Source organism: Balaenoptera musculus, chromosome 10 (genome assembly GCF_009873245.2).
Source record: "Balaenoptera musculus isolate JJ_BM4_2016_0621 chromosome 10, mBalMus1.pri.v3, whole genome shotgun sequence".
Taxonomy (NCBI): Eukaryota; Metazoa; Chordata; class Mammalia; order Artiodactyla; family Balaenopteridae; genus Balaenoptera; species Balaenoptera musculus.
Genome location: NC_045794.1, coordinates 31439508 through 31462210, shown reverse-complemented (window position 1 = coordinate 31462210; position 22703 = coordinate 31439508). Strand labels below are relative to the sequence as shown.

The 22703-nt window shown below is 35.2% G+C and overlaps 1 protein-coding gene across 1 annotated transcript in view; it reads right to left on the bottom strand.

Annotated features, from left to right (window-relative positions):
* Positions 1–22703, bottom strand: part of MUC19 (mucin 19, oligomeric) — a 114713-nt gene that overhangs the window by 60797 nt on the left and 31213 nt on the right. The window contains 6 exon segments of the mRNA XM_036867435.1: positions 1652–1726; positions 2005–2103; positions 18419–18463; positions 20556–20588; positions 21099–21140; positions 22150–22179. Of these exon segments, the coding sequence (XP_036723330.1) occupies positions 1652–1726; positions 2005–2103; positions 18419–18463; positions 20556–20588; positions 21099–21140; positions 22150–22179 (324 nt within the window).

Here is a 22703-nt window from a genome sequence, read left to right as displayed (position 1 = left end):
CCAGGCAATCTAGACCTAAGTTCATACTTTAACATGTGCTTCTCAGAAGATCTGTGGTAAAAGAACAATTCTGTAAAATTTTCAGTCTTCCATATTGATGCTTTGGAAAAATGCCATGAAAGGAGAGAAATAAAATTTTAAAAAATAAATCCATACACAACATAAGCTTTTATTCAACAAATATAAAAATTGCTGTGTCAAATTGCCATGTTTCTAAATACTTGTTTTCTGTTTCTGTTCTTATCACTTCATGGACCAGTAACAAACAGTTCTGGATTGCACTCATTTGCAGACCAAACTTTGAGAAGCCCTGGACTGACTTGTCATTATCACCCAAATAATTCCCATTCAAATTCTAGAAAATATATACTAAATAGTCATCACCCTCAAATTTCAGTCAATTCACTGATCTAGTTGGAATTAAATAGTTTCTTAATTTGTGCTACTGTAGCTTATATCTTTCAACACATTATTTTTTATGCAAACAATATCTTATTCCAAAAAGTTTTTGACATAAATTTTAAATTGAGAAATTTACTAAGGGAAAATAAATGTAGGAAAAATAAAGTCAGGCCATGGATTAGTTAATAAATGCATAAAGAGAAATTCCATGCAAACACTATAAAATGGTTTTTAATGGTATATAAAGGAGTTTTGATTTATCCTAAAAGCAATCTGAAAAGTTGGAAGATTTTACGTAGTGGAGTGGTATGATGACAGTTGAGTTTTTGTAAGTTCATTCTGGTGTGGTATCGACTAAAGTGTAAATTGGGAGGGAAGTGGGGAAGGGTGGGAAAGTTCTCAACATTGACAAGCATCCATTGCCTAAAGGTCTTGTTAATACACTTTTTGCCTGGCTCCACACTAAGAGCTTCTGATTCTAGGTAGGTAGGCCCCCAAATTTTGTGTTTCTAAAAAGTTCCCAGGAGCTGTGGATGCTGTTGGTCTGGGAACTGCACTTTGAGCAAAACTGTATTAGAGGAAAGTGAGCGAGGTGGGTGCATGTAAAGACTAGGTGTAAAATGTTTAACACCTGAGCAAAAGCAGAGGCAAATGTGATGCACAGAGGAAATTTAAGAGTTATTCAATATTTAAAGTCACTAACTTGCAGCATAAGGGACAGGGTGAACTCAGGTTTGTTTGTTTTTAATCAAGATCATCTACACTTAAAGAAGTCAATAATATTTTATTCATGAAACCAACAGTAGTTGAAATTTAGTCAGTGATGCACAAGGGCAAGCATACTCATTGACTTCTCTTGGATGTTTGCTCCTAGGCACAGATCGCAGAATTGTGGAGCTATGACAGAGGAGGCTAAGGGTCTGGGTTCTAATCCTGCCTCTGCCAGTTTGAGAACTTTTATTATTTTCTTCCACTTGGGAAAAAAGACACCTAACTACCATGATGTTAATGTGGATTAAATTACATATTACATATTTCAGCGTAATTCAGAAATTTCAGTGTGCCGTAGAAATGTCACTAATATTTTGTTATATAAATGTTAATTTTTGAATTTTTCCCAAAGTCATCCAGATAACTTAGTGCTGACACCAGACCCCTGTTATCTAATGAACTCAGAGTACAGTTGTTCTTGACTTGAAAAGGAGGACTGCTTGTGGAAAGAAGCTATGGACTCATTTCTTTGTCTCACCTGCTCTGAAGCCTACGTCACTTGTGCTTCCAACTTCAGCGCCTGTGGTTGCACTTACTGATCCTCCAGTTGACCCTGATGAAGGTAAAGAAAAAACAAAGTTTTTTCTGTTAAAAAAGTGTGTGCTGTCGACTCTCAAGGTAATGGGTGTATATGATTATAACATGATATTCAATAAGAAAGTAACTTGTGCAAAAACTAAAGAGTCTACATTTTAATTACATATAAAGAACATCCAAATCTGATTATACATAAGTCAGATACATTTATTTTGTATAATATTGCACTGAGCAGCATTGCCTGAAACCAGCTGCTTAGGGGTGGCTAGTATATTTGTTCTGAACTTAATTTACCTGATATGAGCCCAGGACTGGTGAAGGTGGGGCCCACTGCTCCTGTGGTGCCCACACTTCCAGCTGTGGAGGTGATAGGCACTGGAGTTCTAGTAATACCTGAGAAAAACATAAAGTGAACTTCTCGTCTCAAGTTTACTTGGCCTCTAATACCAATAGGTGATTTAACTGTTCAGTCAATTCCTACTATAGAAAATAGAATCATGAATCCAGTGACTTTCTGCAAAGAGTCCCTAAGATTTTTGTTCCATTATTACTTTCCTACTAAGATTTTGGTTTAGTTCTTGCCATATGTTTTTTAACAAAGTCATGTTATCTTTTCCCACAAAAGAACTTGGGAAGAGGTAGGTCTGAAATTGTTGATACAGCAATAAAAGGTATGGATAAGCTTCTACTAACAGGAATATATGAGAATCCACATCCACTTGTCTTCATGGTTTAATTACCAAAACTGATAGATAAAGCATTTCTGTTCTCATTAATTTTGACATCCATAACCATTACAATTTCAGTTGATTTTTCCATTACTTGCAGATGAACATACACGCTAAAGTACTTGATGTTATGAATTACTGTGTAACAGATTCTTTGTTGCCAAGACATAAATGATAATAGAAAGAGCTGCCTTTACCAAAATATTGATAGCTCTGTGTATTACAAAGTAGTAATCCACCCTAACAATTTTCAAAGTGACTGTGTCCATTTATTTTTACCTCATGATAAAATTGATAATTTATTTTATTATTTTAACCTCATTTATTTTTCACCTCTCAATAAACTTAATAATTAAAATAAAATCTTGAAATTAATTTCCCAGCTACTGCTAAGTTTTTTGTTTACTTCTAAGAACCATTTACATTTTTATAAAATCGTTTATAAATGATTAATTTGCATTTTTTCTTCAATGGATTCTATTTTACTTAATATAAATTTGAAAGATAATCTTAAGGAGTATCTATAACATTTGCCGTAATAAACAAAAACTTCAGTACTGCAAAGTTTATTTTTTGCAAAATATCTTATTTCTGAAAAAAGTTTAAAATTCATAAAATTGGTTTTAATTAAGGAAGCAGTATGTTTGTGATTAATTATTAAAAATACTAAACTCCTCTGTTAAAATTTAAGTTTATTTACATAATGAATTATTCTTTAAAAAATTGTAGCTAGTAATAAATTTGACTTTACTGAGTATTTATTATGTATTACACGAAGCTGCACTATCACATCTACTCAAGTCCTGTAATGTAGATATTATATTTTTCCTACTTAAAAAGTAAGAAAACTAATCTTCAGAGTGTTTGACAGACTAAAACTAGGGTCATACAGCTAGTAAGAAAAGAGAAGAGATTCTCGTTCTTATTTATCTGCTTCTGCTTCCCACTACACTCAGCTGGCTCTCTGTAATATCCTGGTACAATTATCTTCTTTCTATGATTGATGCAATTTTAGAATAAGCACATTATACAAACAAATAAAATTTATATACAACTTATATAAATTCTGATAAAATTTAATTTTTTGAGAAAAGAAAAATGCATTTTAAGATATCAAATTGTTATGTAACAGTAACCTACATTTTAATTATATGAATTAGTATCCCATTTAGTCAATGAGCTATTTTTAGTTTTAATAGAAACTTATTAATTAAGTTATAAATTTATTAAACTTATTAAATAAGTTATAAATTTATTAGAAACTTATTAAATAAGTTATTATAAGTTTTAACACAAGTCCCAATTTGAAACTGGAATCTGCAATTATATGCTACTACTTCAATAACTGATTTAAATTAAATTTAACTTTTTTTAAAATATCAAAACACAAAAGCCTTAAGACTAGAATCTAGAAAACCATGTCCTGGATTTTAATCCTCTCTCTGTTACTTATTACCAAGTGACCTTCAACACACAACTTAACCTTTTGTGCTTCCATTTCCTCATTTGTAAATTGAGGAAAATAATGGTGCCCACTTCATAGAATTCTATATCAAATGAGGTAATATGTGTCAAATAATTATAATAGTGCTCAGAAAATATTAGCTCTGTGTCAAGATTTGTCAAACTAAACAGGAAAAAAACATAATTGCACAATTTTTCTTCTAAAAATAACATACTTATTGCAATGGTTGGCTAAGCATCTCTCAGGGCATTTTAACACTTTGAAAGCCTTTACTGTATAGAAAAGAAAATAGATATATAAGGCATGGGAAAAAGCTTAAGCTTTGCATATTGCTTCCTTTGTGCTTTTAAAGTTTTAAAGTCAAATACATCATCAATCCTCTTCTGAGCACCCAGGTCTTTCTCCTTCTATCTGGCAGGAATGCCTTTGATCTATCTGAAAAGGTCATTTAAATTTATGGAAGGAACTTTAAAATAACTTGTACACTCCTTTCAAGTTATAGGTGAGAAACAAAAACAAAAAAGTAACTAATGGCCAGTGAAAAGTACTTGATACAGGGAAGTATTTGATCTAGTACTTGATCAAAAGTACTTCACCCAGGGAACAAGATAATGGAAAAAAGGTGCCCTTCTGCACAGTCTCTTTTTGAAATAAATCTTACCTATTCAAGAATCATAGGTTTCTTTACATACCACATTTATATCTTAAGACAATGCAGAAAATAAAAATAGAAGAGTTTTGGCTAAATTAAATTAACCCACTAATCATATTGGTTCAATTCGAAAGGACAAATATATTATCCAAAATGAAAGTACATTTAGAACATTGAGACTATAAACTAAATTTCTGGGTAAAATGGGTTCTCATGTCTAAGAAAGAAATCCTTCCATCTAATGTGGACAGTTCATGGGGAGTCAACACATGTTCAAAATGATGTGTCTTCCTAGCTATATTATATCTGAAAATATTACATTTTGTTTTTCAGTGTCTATTTAAATATTTTTAGTTGAGACATACTATATTTAGAAAGAAACAAGAAACTTGCTAGTGATGATGACTAAACTCTTATTTTGGGATCCATTTTTCTCATCACTGATCAAGAGAGCTTCACCACTAGAAAGCTAAAAACCAAAAATCATTATGTAGTTATGAATTCATCACAACTTGTCAAATGCTGCTCAACTTTTAAATCACTGATGTCAGTAAAAGAGATGGGATATGATTTTCAAGCCTACAATTTGTGCAAGGCAATTTCTCCACAAAAAGGATCCTTACTTCCTTTAAAAAAATGTTATAGATAATCTGATTTGCAAAGCAGAAATAGAGACACAGACATAGAGAACAAATGTATGGATACCAAGGGGGAAAGGGTAGAGTGGGAGGAATGGGGAGAATGAGATTGACACATATACACAATTGAAGCTATGTATAAAATAGACAACTAATGAGAACATACTGTATAGCACAGGGAACTTTACTCAATGCACTGTGGTGACCTAAATGGGAAGGAAATCCAAAAAAGAGAGGATATATATATATATATATATATATATATATATATGTGTGTGTGTGTGTGTGTGTGTGTGTGTGTGTGGTGTGTGTATAGCTGATTCATTTTGCTATACAGTAGAAACTAACACAGTGTTGTAAAGTAACTATATTCCAATAAAAATTAAAAAGAAAAAAAGGAAAAAAGTGTTCTAAAAGCAAACACTTTAAACTGTTTTATTTTTACTATGGCATGATGCTTATTGGATGAATTTATAAAACCAGTTTTTTTAAAAATTATGTTGATGTGCCTTAAAATGAAATGTTTTATTCTTACATGAAAAATGAAGATCAATAGAACATTAAACTTGGTTTTTTTAAGAGCTTCAAAATAAGACTATCAATAAACATACTCATACTTCTGAGATTTTACTGATTGCCATCCTCACTTTAAGTAGATTCTTATGATACTTCAGTCACCAGCAAATGGACATGTTATCTCTTATGATTGTTAAAATTCAAAAATGTTACATTTAAATCTCAACATTTTATACCCAGTCCAGGAATCTATAGCACAAGTTGAAGTATAAAATTTATGGTTGGTGTGGTTCCAGAGGGGGGACCTTCAAGACCGCAGAGGAGTGAGACGTGGATATCACCTTCCTCCCCACAAATACATCAAAATACACCTACATGTGGAACAACTCTTACAGAACACCTACTGAACGCTGGCAGAAGACCTCAGACTTCCCAAAAGGCAAGAAAATCCCCACGTACTGGGGTAGGGCAAAAGAAAAAAAGAAAAAACAGAGACAAAAGAATAGGGATGGGACCTGCACCTCAGGGAAGGAGCTGCGAAGAAGGAAAAGTTTCCACACACTAGGAAGTCCCTTCACTGGTGGAAACGGGGGGTGGGCAGGGGGAAAGCTTTAGAGCCATGGAGGAGAGTGCAGCAACAGGGGTGCATAGGGCAAAGAGGAGAGATTCCATCACAAAGGATCAGTGCTGACTAACACTCACCAGCCCGAGAGGCTTGTCTGCTCACCCACCAGGGTGGGTGGGCATTGGGAGCTGAGGCTTGGACTTCAGAGGTCAGATCCCAGGGAGAGGACTGGGGTTGGCTGCGTGAAGACAGCCTGAGGGGGCTAGTGCACCATAGCTAGCTGGGAGGGAGTCTGGAAAAAAATCTGGACCTGCCTAAGAGGCAAGAGACCATTGTTTCAGGGTGCACAGGAGAGGGAACTCCTTCCCTGTCTGCCCACAGAAGGCAGAGCACTGCCTAAATGAACTCCAGAGAAGGGTGTGAGTCGTGTCTATCAGCGCGGACCCCAGAGATGGGCATGAAACACTAAGGCTGCTGCTGCAACCACCAAGAATCCTTTGTGCAAGCACAGGTCACTATCCACACCACCCCCTGCTCCCCTGGGAGCCTGTGAAACCTGCCACTGCCGGGGTCCCATGACCCAGGGACAACTTCCTCAGGAGAACACATGGCATGCCTCAGGCTGTTACATCGTCAAGTCAGTCTCTGCCACTGCAGGCTCACCCCACATTCCAGTTATGAGTACTGTACCCCTCACTCACCCTGGCCTGAGTGAGCAAGAGCCCCCTAATCAGCCACTGTTTAACCCCCTCCTATCTGGGCAGGGAACAGATGCCTGCGGGTGAACTACTTGCAGAGGTGGGGCCAAAGCCAAAGCTGAACCCCAGAGCTGTGTGAAAAAAGAAGAGAAAGGTAAATTTCTCTGTGCAGCCTCAGGAACAGTGGATTAAATCCCCACAATCAAATTGATTTACCCGGCATCTGTGGAATACCTAAATAGACAACGAATCATCCCAAAACTGAGGCGGTGGACTTTGGGAGCAATTGTAGACTTGGGGTTTGCTGTCTGTGACTGACTTGTTTCTGATTTTTATATTTATCTTAGTTTAGTTTTTAGCAGTTGTTATCATTAGTGGATTTGTTTATTGGTTTGGTTGTTCTATTCTTTTTTTTCTTTCTTCTTATTTTTTTATTCTAATAATTAAAAAAATTTTTTTTCTTTCTTTTTTCTCCCTTTTCTCTTGAGCTATGTGGCTTACAGGGTCTTGGTGCTCTGGCCTGATGTCAGGCCTGAGCCTCTGAGGTGGCAGAGCTGAGTTCAGGTCATTGGACCACCAGAGACCGCTCAACCCCATGTAATATCAGTTGGCGAGAGCTCTCCCAGAGATCTCCCTCTCAACACTAAGACCCAGCTCCACCCAATGGCAAGCAATCTCCAGTGCTGGATGTCCCATGCAAAACAACTAGCAAGACAGGAGCACAACCTCAACCATTAGCAGAGAGGTTGCCTAAATTCATACTAAGTTCACAGACACCAAAAAACACACCACCGGGCGCGGCCCTGCCCTCCAGAAAGACAAGATCCAGCCCCACCCACCAGAACACAGGCACCAATCCCCTCCGCCAGGAAGCCTACACAAGACACTGAACAAACCTCACTCACTGGGGAGACACCAGGAATAACGGGAACTACAAGCCTGCAGCCTGCAAAAAGGAGACCCCAAACACAGTAAGTTAAGCAAAATGAGAAGACAGAGAAACACACAGCAGATGAATGAGCAAGGGAAAAACACACCAGACCAAACAAATGAAGAGGAAATAGGCAGTCTACCTGAAAAACAATTCAGAATAATGATAGTAAAGATGATCCAAAATCTTGGAAATAGATTGGAGAAAAAACAAGAAACGTTTAACAAGGACCTAGAAGAACTAAAGAGTAAACAAACAATGATGAACAACAAAATAAATGAAAATAAAAATTCCCTAGAAGGAATCAATCGAAGAATAGCAGAGGCAGAAGAACGGATAAATGACCTGGAAGATAAAATAGTGGAAATAACTATCGCAAAGCAGAATAAAGAAAAAAGAATGAAAAGAATGGAGGACAGTCTCAGAGACCTCTGGGACAACATTAAACACACCAACATTCTAATTATAGGGGTCCCAGAAGAAGAAGAGAAAAAGAAAGGGACTGAGAAAATATTTGAAAAGATTATAGTTGAAAACTTCCTTAACAAGGGAAAGGAAATAGTCAATCAAGTCCAGGAAACACAGAGAGTCTCATACAGGATAAATCCAAGGAGAAACACACCAAGACACATATTAAACAAACTATCAAAAATTAAATACAAAGAAAAAATGTTAAAAGCAGCAACAGAAAAGCAACAAATAACATACAAGGGAATCCCCATTAGGTTAACAGCTGATCTTTCAGCAGAATCTCTGCAAGCCAGAAGGGAGCAGCAGGACATATTTAAAGGGATGAAAGGGAAAAACCTACAACCAAGATAACTCTACCCAGCAAGGATTTCATTCAGATTCGACAGAGAAATTAAAACGTTTACAGACAAGAAAAAGTTAAGAGAATTCGGCACCACCAAACCAGCTTTACAAATGCTAAAGGAACTTCTCTAGGTAGGAAACACAAGAGAAAGAAAAAACCTACAAAAACAAACCCAAAACAATTAAGAAAATGGTAACAGGAACATGAATATCGATAATTACCTTAAATGTAAATAGATTAACTGCTCCAACCAAAAAACATAGACCAGCTGAATGGATAAAAAAAACAACACCTGCATATATGCTGTCTACAAGAGACCCACTTCAGACCTAGGGTCACATATAGACTGAAAGTGAGGGGATGGAAAAAGATATTCCATGCATATGGAAATCAAAAGAAAGCTGGAGTAGCAATTCTCATATCAGACAAAATAGACTTTAAAATAAAGTCTATTACAAGAGACAAAGAAGGACACTACATAATGATCAAGGGATCAATCCAAGAAGAAGATATAACAATTGTAAATATTTATGCACCCAACATAGGAGACCTCAATACATAAGGCAAATGCTAACTACAGTGAAAGGGGAAATCAACAGTAACACAATCACAGTAGGGGATTTTAACACCCCACTTTCATCAATGGACAGCTCATCCAAATTGAAAATAAATAAGAAAACATAAGCTTTAAATGACACATTAGACAAGATGGACTTAATTGATATTTATAGGACATTCCATCCCAAAAAAACAGAATGCACTTTCTTCTCAATTGCTCATGGAACATTCTCCAGGATAGATCATATCTTGGGTCACAAATCAAGCCTCACTTAATTTAAGAAAATTGAAATCATATCAAGTATCTTTTCTGACAACAACGCTATGAGACTAGATATCAATTACAAGAAAAGAACTGTGAAAAATACAAATACATGGAGGCTAAACAATACACTACTAAATAACCAAGAGGTCACTGAAGAAATCAAAGAGGAAATCAAAAAATACCTAGAAATAAATGACAATGAAAACATGATGGCCCAAAACCTATGTGATGCAGCAAAAGCAGTTCTAAGAGGGAAGTTTATAGCAATACAATCCTACCTCAAGAAACAAGAAAAATCTCAAATAAACAACCTAACCTTACACCTAAAGCAATTAGAGAAAGAAAAACAAACAAACAAAAAAAAAACAAATTTAGCAGAAGGAAAGAAATCATGAAGATCAGATCAGAAATAAATGAAAAAGAAATGAAGGATGTGATAGCAAAGATCACTAAAACTAAAAGTTGGTTCTTTGAGAAGATAAACAAAATTGATAAACCATTAGCCAGACTCATCAAGAAAAAAACGGAGAAGATTCAAATCAACAGAATTAGAAATGAAAAAGGAGAAGTAACAACTGACACTGCAGAAATAAAAAGGATCATGAGAGATTACTACAATCAACTATATGCCAATAAAATGGACAACCTGGAAGAAATGGACAAATTCTTAGAAAAGCACAACCTTCCAAAACTGAACCAGGAAGAAATAGAAAATATAAACAGACCAATCACAAGCACTGAAATTTAAACTGTGATTAAAAATCTTCCAACAAACAAAAACCCAAGACCAGATGGCTTTACAGGCGAATTTTACCAAACATTTAGAGAAGAGCTAACACCTATCGTTCTCAAAGTCTTCCAAAATATAGCAGAGGGAGGAACACTCCCCAATTCATTCTACAAGGTCACCATCACCCTGATAACAAAACCAGACAAAGATGCCACAAAAAAAAGAAAACTAAAGACCAATATCACTGACGAACATAGATGCAAAAATCCTCAACAAAATTCTAGCAAACAGAATCCACCAGTACATTAAAAGGATCATACACCATGATCAAGTGGGGTTTATAGCAGGAATGCAAGGATTCTTCAATATATGCACATCAATCAATGTGATACACCATATTAACAAATTGAAGGAGAAAAACCATATGATCATCTCAATAGATGCAGAAAAAGCTTTCGACAAAATTCAACACCCATTTAGGATAAAAACCCTCCAGAAAGTAGGCATAGAGCAAACTTACCTCAACATAATAAAGGTCATATATGACAAACTCACAGCCAACATCATTCTCAATGGTGAAAAACAGAAACCTTTTCCTCTAAGATCAGGAACAAGACAAGTTTGTCCACTCTCACCACTATTGTTCAACATATTTTTGGAAGTTTTAGGCACAGCAATCAGAGAAGAAAAAGAAATAAAAGGAATCCAAATCGGAAAAGAAGAAGTAACACTGTCACTGTTTGCAGATGACATGATACTATACATAGAGAATCCTAAAGATGCTACCAGAAAACAACTAGACCTAATCAATGAATTTAGTAAAGTAGCAGAATACAAAATTAATGCACAGAAATCTCTTGCATTCCTATACACTAACGATGAAAAATCTGAAAGTGAAATTAAGGAAACACTCCCATTTACCATTGCAACAAAAAGAATAAAATACCTAGGAAAAAACGTACCTAAGGAGAGAAAACACCTGAGTGCAGAAAACTATAAGACAGTGATGAAAGAAATTAAAGACAATACAAACAGATAGAGAGATATACCATGTTCTTGGATTGGAAGAATCAATATTATGAAAAAGACTATAATACCCAAAGCAATGTAGAGATTCAATGCAATGCCTATCAAACTACCAATGACTTTTTTCACAGAACTAGAGCAAAAAATTTCACAATTTGTATGGAAACACAAAAGACCCCAAATAGATAAAGCAATCTTGAATAAGAACAACAAAGCTGGATGAAGCAGGTTCCCTGACTTTAGACTATACTACAAAGCTACAGTAATCAAGACAGTATGGTACTGGCACAAAAACAGAAATAAAAATCAATGGAACAGAATATAAAGCCCAGAGCTAAACCCACACACATATGGTCACCTTATCTTTGATAAAGGAGGCAAGAATATACAATGGAGAAAAGACAGCCTCTTCAATAAGTGGGGCTGGGAGAACTGGACAGCTACATGTAAAAGAATGAAATTAGAACACTTCCTAACACCATACACAAAAATAAACTCAAAATGGATTAAAGACCTAAATGTATGGCCAGATACTATAAAACTCTTAGAGGAAAACACAGGCAGAACACTTTCTGACATAAATCGCAGCAAGATCCTTTTTGACCCACCTCCTAGAGAAATGGAAATAAAAACAATAATAAACAAATGGAACCTAATGAAACTTAAAAGCTTTTGCACAGCAAAGGAAACCATAAACAAGACAAAAAGACAACCCTCAGAATGGGAGAAAATATTTGCAAATGAAGCAACTGACAAAGGATTAATCTCCAAAATATACAAGCAGCTCATTTAGCTCAATATCAAAAAAAAAAAAACAAACCGAACAACCCAATCCAAAAATGGACAGAAGACTTAATAGACATTTCTCCAAAGAAGATATACAGATTGCCAACAAACACATGAAAGGATGCTCAAAATCACTAATAATTAGAGAAATGTAAATCAAAACTACAATGAGGTATCACCTCACACTGGTCAGAATGGCCATCACCAAAAAATCTACAAACAATAAATGCTGGAGAGGGTGTGGAGAAATGGGAACCCTCTTGCACTGTTAGTGGGAATGTTAATTGATACAGCCACTATGGAGAACAGTATGGAGGTTGCTTAGAAAGCTAAAAATTGAACTACATATGACCCAGCATTCCCACTACTGGGTTTATACCCTGAGAAAACCATAATTCAAAAAGAGTCATGGAAGGTTCTGAGCCCCACGTCAGGCTTCCCAACCTGGGTGTCCGGCAATGGGAGGAGGAATTCCTAGAGAATCAGACTTTGAAGCCTAGTGGGAATTGATTGCAGGACTTCGACAGGACTGGGGGAAACAGAGACCCCACTCTTGGAGGGCACACACAAAGTAGTGTGCACATCAGGACCCAGGGGAAGGAGCAGTGACCCTGGGGGAGACTGAACCAGACCTACCTGCTGGTGTTGGGGGGTCTCCTGCAGAGGTGGGGGGTGGCTCTGTTTCACTGTGGGGACAAGGACTCTGGCAGCGGAGGTTCTGGGAAGTGTTCCTTGGCGTGAGCCCTCCCAGAGTCTGCCATTAACCCCACCAAAGAGCCGCGGTAGGCTCCAGTGTTGGGTTGCCTCAGGCAAAACAACCAACAGGGAGGGAACCCAGCCCCACCCATCAACAGTCAAGTGGATTAAAGTTTTACTGAGCTCTGACCGCCACAGCAACAGTCAGCTCTACCCACCACCAGAGCCTCCCATCAAGCCTCTTAGATAGCCTCAACCACCAGAGGGCAGACAGCAGAAGCAAGAAAAACTACAATCCTGCAGCCTGTGGACCAAAAACCACAGTTACAGAAAGATAGACAAGATGAAAAGGCAGAGGGCTATGTACCAGATGAAGGAACAAGAAAAAACCCCAGAAAAACAACTAAATGAAGTGGAGATAGGCAACCTTCCAGAAAAAGAATTCAGAATAATGATAGTGAAGATGATCCAGGACCTAGGAATAAGAATGGAGGCAAAGATTGAGAAGATGCAAGAAATGATTAACAAAGACATAGAAGAATTAAAGAACAAACAAACAGAGATCACCAGTACAATAACTGAAATGAAAACTACACTAGAAGGAATCAATAGCAGAATAACTGAGGCAGAAGAACGGATAAGTGACCTGGAAGACAGAATGGTGGAATTCACTGCTGCAGAACAGACTAAAGAAAAAAGAATGAAAAGAAATGAAGACAGCTTAAGAGACCTCTGGGACAACATTAAACGCAACAACATTCGCATTATAGGGGTCCCAGAAGGTGAAGAGAGAGAGAAAGGACCAGAGAAAATATTTGAAGAGATTATAGTTGAAAACTTCCCTAACATGGGAAAGGAAATAGCCACCCAAGTCCAGGAAGCGCAGAGAGTCCCATACAGGATAAACCCAAGGAGAAACACGCCGAGACACATAGTAATCAAAGTGGCAAAAATTAAAGACAAAGAAAAATTATTGAAAGCAGCAAGGGAAAAACGACAAATAACATACAAGGGAACTCCCATAAGGTTAACAGCTGATTTCTCAGCAGAAACTCTGCAAGCCAGAAGGGAGTGGCATGATATACTTAAAGTGATGAAAGGGAAGAACCTACAACCAAGATTACTCTACCAGGCAAGGATCTCATTTAGATTTGATGGAGAAATCAAAAGCTTTGCAGACAAGCAAAAGCTAAGAGAATTCAGCACCACCAAACCAGCTCTACAACAAATGCTAAAGGAACTTCTCTAAGTGGGAAACACAAGAGAAGAAAAGGACCTACAAAAACAAACCCAAAACAAATAAGAAAATGGTCATAGGAACATACATATCGATAATTACCTTAAACGTGAATGGATTAAATGCCCCAACCAAAAGACATAGACTGGCTGAATGGATACAAAAACAAGACCCATATATATGCTGTCTACAAGAGACCCACTTTAGACCTAGGGACACATACAGACTGAAAGTGAGGGGATGGAAAAAGATATTCCATGCAAATGGAAATCAAAAGAAAGCTGGAGTAGCTATACTCATATCAGATAAAATAGACTTTAAAATAAAGAATGTTACAAGAGACAAGGAAGGACACTACATAATGATCAAGGGATCAATCCAAGAAGAAGATATAACAATTATAAATATATATGCACCCAACATAGGAGCACATCAATACATAAGGCAACTGCTAACAGCTATAAAAGAGGAAATTGACAGTAACACAATCATAGTGGGGGACTTTAACACCTCACTTACACCAATGGACAGATCATCCAAAATGAAAATAAATAAGGAAACACAAGCTTTAAATGACACAATAGACCAGAGAGATTTAATTGATATTCATAGGACATTCCATCCAAAAACAGCAGATTACACGTTCTTCTCAAGTGCGCACGGAACATTCTCCAGGATAGATCACATCTTGGGTCACAAATCAAGCCTCAGTAAATTTAAGAAAATTGAAATCATATCAAGCATCTTTTCTGACCACAACGCTATGAGATTGGAAATGAATTACAGGGAAAAAAATGTAAAAAAGACAAACACATGGAGGCTAAACAATACGTTACTAAATAACCAAGAGATCACTGAAGAAATCAAAGAGGAAATAAAAAAATACCTAGAGACAAATGACAATGAAAACACGACGACCTAAAACCTATGGGATGCAGCAAAAGCAGTTCTAAGAGGGAAGTGTATAGCTATACAAGCCTACCTCAAGAAACAAGAAAAATCTCAAGTAAACAATCTAACCTTACACCTAAAGAAACTAGAGAAAGAAGAACAAACAAAACCCAAAGTTAGCAGAAGGAAAGAAATCATAAAGATCAGAGCAGAAATAAATGAAATGGAAACAAAGAAAACAATAGCAAAGATCAATAAAACTAAAAGTTGAAAAAAAAAAAAAAAAGACATGTACCACAATGTTCATTGCAGCACTAGTTACAATAGCCAGGACATGGAAGCAACCTAAGTGTCTATGGACAGATGAATGGATAAAGATGATGAGGCACATATATACAATGGAATATTACTCAGCCATAAAAAGAAACGAAATTGAGTTATTTGTAGTGAGGTGGATGGACCTAGAGTCTGTCATACAGAGTGAAATAAGTCAGAAAGAAAAAAACAAATACCATATGCTAACACAATATATGGAATAAAAAAAAAAAAAGGTTCTGATGAACCTAGGGGCAGGACAGGAATAAAGACACAGACATAGAGAATGGACTTGAGGACATGGGGAGAGGGAAGGGTAAGCTGGGAAGAAGTGAGAGAGTAGTACTGACATATATATACTACCAGATGTAAAATAGATAGCTAGTGGGAAGCAGACACATAGAACAGGGAGATCAGCTCAGTTCTTTGTGACCACCTAGAAGGGTGGGATAGGGAGGGTGGGAGGAAGATGCAAGAGGAGGGGCTATGAGGATATATGTATACATATAGCTGATTCATTTTGTTATGCAGCAGAAAGTAACAGGACATTGTAAAGCAATTATACTTCAATAAAGATGTTTTAAAAATAAATTAATTAAATAAAATAAAATGTATGGTTATGCAGTTAATTGAATGAACAAAGATAACCAAGTGGTACTATCTGAGCCCCCAAGTTACAGGTTTTTGATGAAACTAAATCCATGATTATTTGAATAATTTCTAAGTTCCTACCTGTTATGTATGATACGGGCATATTCTCAGAAAAGATGTTGTGGAATAGTCAATGAGGAGCTAAGCATTAAACCGCTAATAATTATTTTAGAATTGAAATTTAACTAATATACAAAATTTTAGGTGCCTCAATTCATCTGGGAAATAAGCAATTACTAATTTATTCCAGCATCAATATAAAGCTACATCTACATTATCCAAAAATTCTGGAAAGTTACTACTGATTCTATAACTTGATAATCAATGTTTTCTCTCTATTGGGATTATTTGACTAAATCTATTTAAAATTTATTTGATTTGTGGCACATTTACAGAATTTTAACATGAAAAAAATGAACTTCTAAACACTACTTTTTTCTCCTGATTTCAGATTAACGTTGGGGCAAGCCTTAATGATTCACATCTGTGAAATTATAACTTCTGACTATAATTTCTTGCTTTCACGGATAAAAAGGAAAAGACAACCCTTTTTTCTCTCTACATCATACCAGAAAATCCCTTTTTCTTCTGATCTTTGTAATGCTGGAAAAAATATTTAAGCTCTTTGTATCCTCTCTCCTGTAAAATATGAGGGCAAGTGTGTTGTGGAGGATTGTGGAATCAGGGGATTTTTGAGATTTAATGAGAAATTGAATAAAAAGTTCTTAATATAATGACTAAAATATAGTAAGCACTCATTAACAGTTTTTATTTGCTATATATTGTAATACAGTACTAAGATGTTTTAGTAAAATAATATTATACTAACAGAGCATGAAATGTCTGTTGGAGTTTCAGTAAAATTAAATAAAACATTAGGATTTGGTAAGATTTGGTAAGGTTAAGCATTAAAAGTCATAAATAATACCAACTGAATTCAGGAAAAAATCACCTAGCTAATCTTCCCTATAATTAAACTCTACATTAGATTTATAATTTTTTAAATGCTATGGTGGAAGCAATTGATGAGATTTCTGTAGTGTTTTAAGGTTAATTTTACATCTAAAACCTCATCAGTTGCTAATGATGAAATAACAAAAACTCTAGGTAATCTACTCATGGCCTTCTGTTTTATATGAAAAGTTTGCTTGCTACAATACAGAATGTTGACAAAATTAAATTGCCAGAATATTATGTTCAAAACCGAATGCTTGGGGAAGAAAAGGCAATAAAAGAAAATATATGTATAAACTGGAAAAAATCAAACCAGTCTTCTTAGTTCTGATTGCCTACTTTTAATGCAAGATGCAGATATCAGCATCATATTGAAATAGTTATCCAAATTGCTTATGACGCATGCATGACTACACAATTCATCAAATCAACAGTCAAGAATACTTTAAATGGCCTCAAGATTCAAAAGTTTTAGTAGCTGAGTGAATGATTTTATTTTAACTGAAAGAGACCTATATAACTGAACCAAATTACTTATCTTAGAAACAGAAAAAGGCTGAGAATTAGGAATTCAGTCCATTGTTTATGGCTGAGATAATACATAGATAGAATATCATTATGCAGTGTATATTAAACAACTATTGGGATGAAATTGTTACTAAGCCTTCAGAAATAAATTTACAATTATAGAATAAAGAAAAATATTTCTGAAACATGTCAGTCCTTCTAAAATTACATTGAAAGAGCCAGACCTGCTAATGATATTCAACATAAGAGAAAGTTTGATAGAAATTAAACATGTCAGTTGGGCATTTTAATGATATTCCACACTATGATGGTGATAAAGTTACATGTTTGCCCTTTGAATATAAGCAACATGTATTAATCACCAAATAAATCAGACAACACTAAAAATTACAAAAGTACCCCAAATTAGTCATAATTCTATATCATGATATAAAATTATAATCAAAAAGTAGTCTTGATTTTACACTCTCTTTGTATTCTACAGAAGAAATATTAGCTCCAATGAATGAAATGTATGAACTATAAGATTCATCAGTATAAATAATATCTAATCAATAGTCTAATCTTCACTAGAAATTCTGTGCCAAAAGAAAAAACCTGAATTACAAATTTGGGACAGGGAAAAGAAGAATCATCCATTCATTCTACAAATATTTATTGAATACTAACTATTATATAGCTTGGGACTAAGTGCAATTGGGAATACAAGGATGGCAAACCATTATCTGTGACTTCAAGGATGTTACCTAGACTTCTTGTGGTGATCATTTTGCAAAATATATAAATATCAAATCATTATGTTGAACACCTGAAACTAATATAATGTTAACATGCCAATTATACCTCAATAAAATATTATGTTTTAAAATATATATGTATATACAGAGACAGACAGATTGGAGAAGGTAATAAATAACAGGAGAAAGAAAAATAATGTTAATTGAGGGGAAGAAAAGGGTCCTAAGTATAGGAGAGTGGGTCTGTTGATTCTAATATGTAAAAAACAATTTTAATATATGTAAAAGCCTATATTTGTCAGTTTATGGGCTTGTCGATTCACCTACCTATTATTTCACTGCTTGATGTAGTAATCCCTGGAATGGAAGCTGCTGAATTGGAGAACATAATGGAAAAAAATAAGTTTCATGTGGAAGGAAAATTGTGTTACTGATAGCATCTATGGCAATATATAAAATGGATCAACTTGAAATTAATGTTTCAGAGAAATTTGATTAATTAGGTAAATAGATGTCAAAATGTAAAATTAAAGTTTAAAATCTATAGACCACAAGTAAAAAGTCAAAGATTCTTAACAGTTTGTATAACATTTTTTCCCAAAGTTTTCTTCTAAAATGTTAAAAACAAACAAAACAAAAGTAGAAAAAAAAATCTTCCCTGAGTTTATTTTTGTGTATGGTGTTAGGGAGTGTTCTAATTTCATTCTTTTACATGTAGCTGTTCAGTTTTCCCAGCACCACTTATTGAAGAGGCTGTCTTTTCTGAATTGTGTATTCTTGTCTCCTTTATCAAAGATAAGGTGACCATATGTGCATGGGTTTATCTCTGGGCTTTCTATCCTGTTCCATTGATCTATATTTCTGTTTTTGTGCCAGTACTATACTGTCTTGATTACTGTAGCTTTGTAGTATAGTCTGAAGTCCGGGAGCCTGATTCCTCCAGCTCCGTTTTTCTTTCTCAAGATTGCTTTGACTATTCGGGGTCTTTGGTGTTTCCATACAAATTGTGAAAATTTTTGTTCCAGTTCTGTGAAAAATGCTCAAAATGGATTAAAGACCTAAATGTAAGGCCAGACACTATCAAACTCTTAGAGGAAAACATAGGCAGAACACTCTATGACATAAATCACAGCAAGATCTTTTTTGACCCACATCCTAGAGAAATGGAAATAAAAACAAAAATAAACAAATGCGACCTAATGAAACTTAAAAGCTTTTGCACAGCAAGGAAACCATAAACAAGATGAAAAGACAACCCTCAGAATGGGAGAAAATATTTGCAAATGAAGCAACTGACAAAGGATTAATCTCCAAAATATACAAGCAGCTCATACAGCTCAATATCAAAAAAACAAACAACCCAATCCAAAAATGGGCAGAAGACCTAAATAGACATTTCTCCAAAGAAGATATACAGATTGCCAACAAACACATGAAAGGATGCTCAAAATCACTAATCATTAGAGAAACGTAAATCAAAACTACAATGAGGTATCACCTCACACCGGTCAGAATGGCCATCATCAAAAAATCTACAAACAGTAAATGCTGGAGAGGGTGTGAAGAAAAGGGAACCCTCTTTCACTGTTGGTGGGAATGTAAATTGATACAGCCACTATGGGGAACAGTATGGAGGTTCCTCAAAACACTAAAATTAGAACTACCCTATGACCCAGCAATCCCACTACTGGGCATATACCCTGAGAAAACCATAATTTAAAAAGAGCCATGTACCACAATGTTCATTGCAGCTCTGTTTACAATAGCCGAAACGCGGAAGTAACCTAAGTGTCCATCAACAGATGAATGAATAAAGAAGATGTGGCACATATATACAATGGAATATTACTCAGCCATAAAAAGAAATGAAATTGAGTTATTTGTAGTGAGGTGGATGGACCTCGAGTCTGTCATACAGAGTGAAGTAAGTCAGAAAGAGAAAAACAAATACCGTATGCTAACACATATATATGGAATCTAAAAAAAAAAAAAAAAGAAGTCATGAAGAACCTAGGGGCAAGACCGGAATAAAGACGCAGACCTACTAGAGAATGAAATTGAGGACACGGGGAGGGGGAAGGGTAAACTGGGACAAAGTGAGAGAGTGGCATGGACATATATACACTACCAAACGTAAAACTGATAGCTAGTGGGAAGCAGCCACATAGCACAGGGAGATCAGCTCTGTGCTTTGTGACCACCTAGAGGGGTGGGATAGGGAGGATGGGAGGGAGACGTTAAGAGGGAAGAGATATGGGGTTATATGTATATGTATAGCTGATTCACTTTGTTATAAAGCAGAAACTAACACACCATTGTAAAGCAATTATACTCCAATAAAGATGTTAAATAAAAAAGTCTTCCCTGAAAAGTGTAACTGCAAAGGTATAATACTGAAAAAGGAAGTTTTGGAATTTTTTTTAATGCCCTCTTGATTAAGTTGCAGTTGATGATTATGGCTTGCCTGTGCCTGAGCTACTGGTCACCAGTGTAATTGCTGTGCAAAAGAGGAGACAAATATTTGGAAATGTCTGTTAAAATGGTGTTGAAAGGCAAGATTACGAAGTATTTATTTAGACATGGGTTAGATATCTCTAAAATTCAAATAAATAATGAAATGTAACAGCTAAATTCATTTACCAGAAGTACTCCTGTACTTCTCTGACCACTGCTTTAATTACAAATGATTCAATTAAAGTTAAAATTCCTTGGTGTCAGTTGAAAAGAAAATATAAATTATTTTCAAAGAAGTTAGCATAGAATTTTCTTCTGTAGTCACTTTCTTCCAAATTAGTAATATGTAGAATGTTCTTTTGAGGACACATGATCTCTGAATAGGGAAGAGATTCTTCACCAATATCACAGTTGGGATGTAGACCCTGCTATTTGGCATGTAGGAAATAAATAAATAGAGAACGACAAATTTGAGAAAAGGGCCAAATGCCTGAGTTGCAAATTCACTTTGATGCTTATTTAGAAGAAAAAAACAAATAAGCATTTTTTTAACCTGCTTCAGCACTTAGTATGGAGGTAGCTGTTGTAGTACAAACTGTTTAGGGGAGACAATATTTATGAAAATAAATTACTTAAATAATTTTGCTGGAAAATTTAGTTCAAGAAACCAGTTGCCATAAACTCAATAAAAGTTTCTGAAGTTGTATGCAGAGGTTAATTAACAAAACAATCTTTCATTAAATCAATATGAATAACACTATATACTTACTGTATGCCCAACAAAAATAACTAATTATTTTCTGTTATTACCACTTAACCAAAATCTCACAGGAACTTTATAAGACAGGCCCAAAATGAACCCTGACTTGTGATACCTTAGCTTTAGGAAAATAACCAATGATAACTAAAAGAAATAACACTTCACTGATGACCACATACTAAATACATTACCAAAACCTAAGGTTTCCAATTTACTATACTATCTCTTAATTGACACCACCTCCAAATATTGATCAACAGGAAATAAATTCTATCCCTGAGTCATACAAGACAGGAATGTGTAAGTGTACTGTAGCAACTCTAAGTACACTTATATCACCAATGTATTACAAGTTCCAAACCCAAAGTTAAACTGCATTTTGCCCAATACTCTCTTGAATGGACATAACTGAGATAACATTATAGCTTGCAACAAATACATGAGTTAAGAAAAATAAATTAACATTTATTTCTATGTTTTCAAGTCATCTCCCAGTATAATCATGATTTCAAAATATTTACTTCACAGGAGATCACATTTACTTCTTTTTCATTCCACTTGTTCCAATTATCATCTAAAAATGTCAAGCTTTGGATGATTATATTTAACTAATAAGCATACAATACCTATCGTACGTTCTAATCATATTTCTAACCTAATTCACAGGAGTATAATGAAATAATATTTTTACATATTTTCTAGTAACTGTTAATTTTAATTTGAAATTTTCTATCAGCGTACTTACCAGCATATCTTTTACTGGCACAGATTCATGTGAAACTATAAATGATTATCCATAAAAAGACATCAGAAATACACATTTAAACCACAATGATGATTTTACCTGTAAATGTTGAATTTGTAGGAGCAGTTTCTGAAATAATTATAAATTACTATTATTGACAGGAATGAAAAAGTGTGAAAAAAAATTCTAAAACTCAAGTTGCCTATGAGTTATCTGGCTTTTTTTATTTCACTTCTTGCAATTTCAAATGCAAAAAAGGAGTCGTTTATATATTCTTTGGAAGCTTATTGAAATTTCTTTCTAAGATATATGTTGCACATGAGTAATCCTTCAAGTATTGAATTCTATCTATATAATCCTCACCTTCCACTCCATCCCTTTATTAAACTATTTTAGTTGATGTCTCACTCCCTTAATTCCCAGAACCTACAGACAGGTAGGAGTGTGGCAGGAGAACTGTCCCATCTACCAGTGGTTCGAAGTGCCTTGACAACATTGGTTTTGAACTGACCCAATATGAACAAACACCATGAAATGGAATTGTCTCAGTCCACTGAGGAGCAGTCTAAAGCATTAAGTATTTACTCCTCTGCTGTTGATGGTCTGAAAAGATTCCAAACCCTTTACCTCATCTTTCCTAAATCGATTAGACT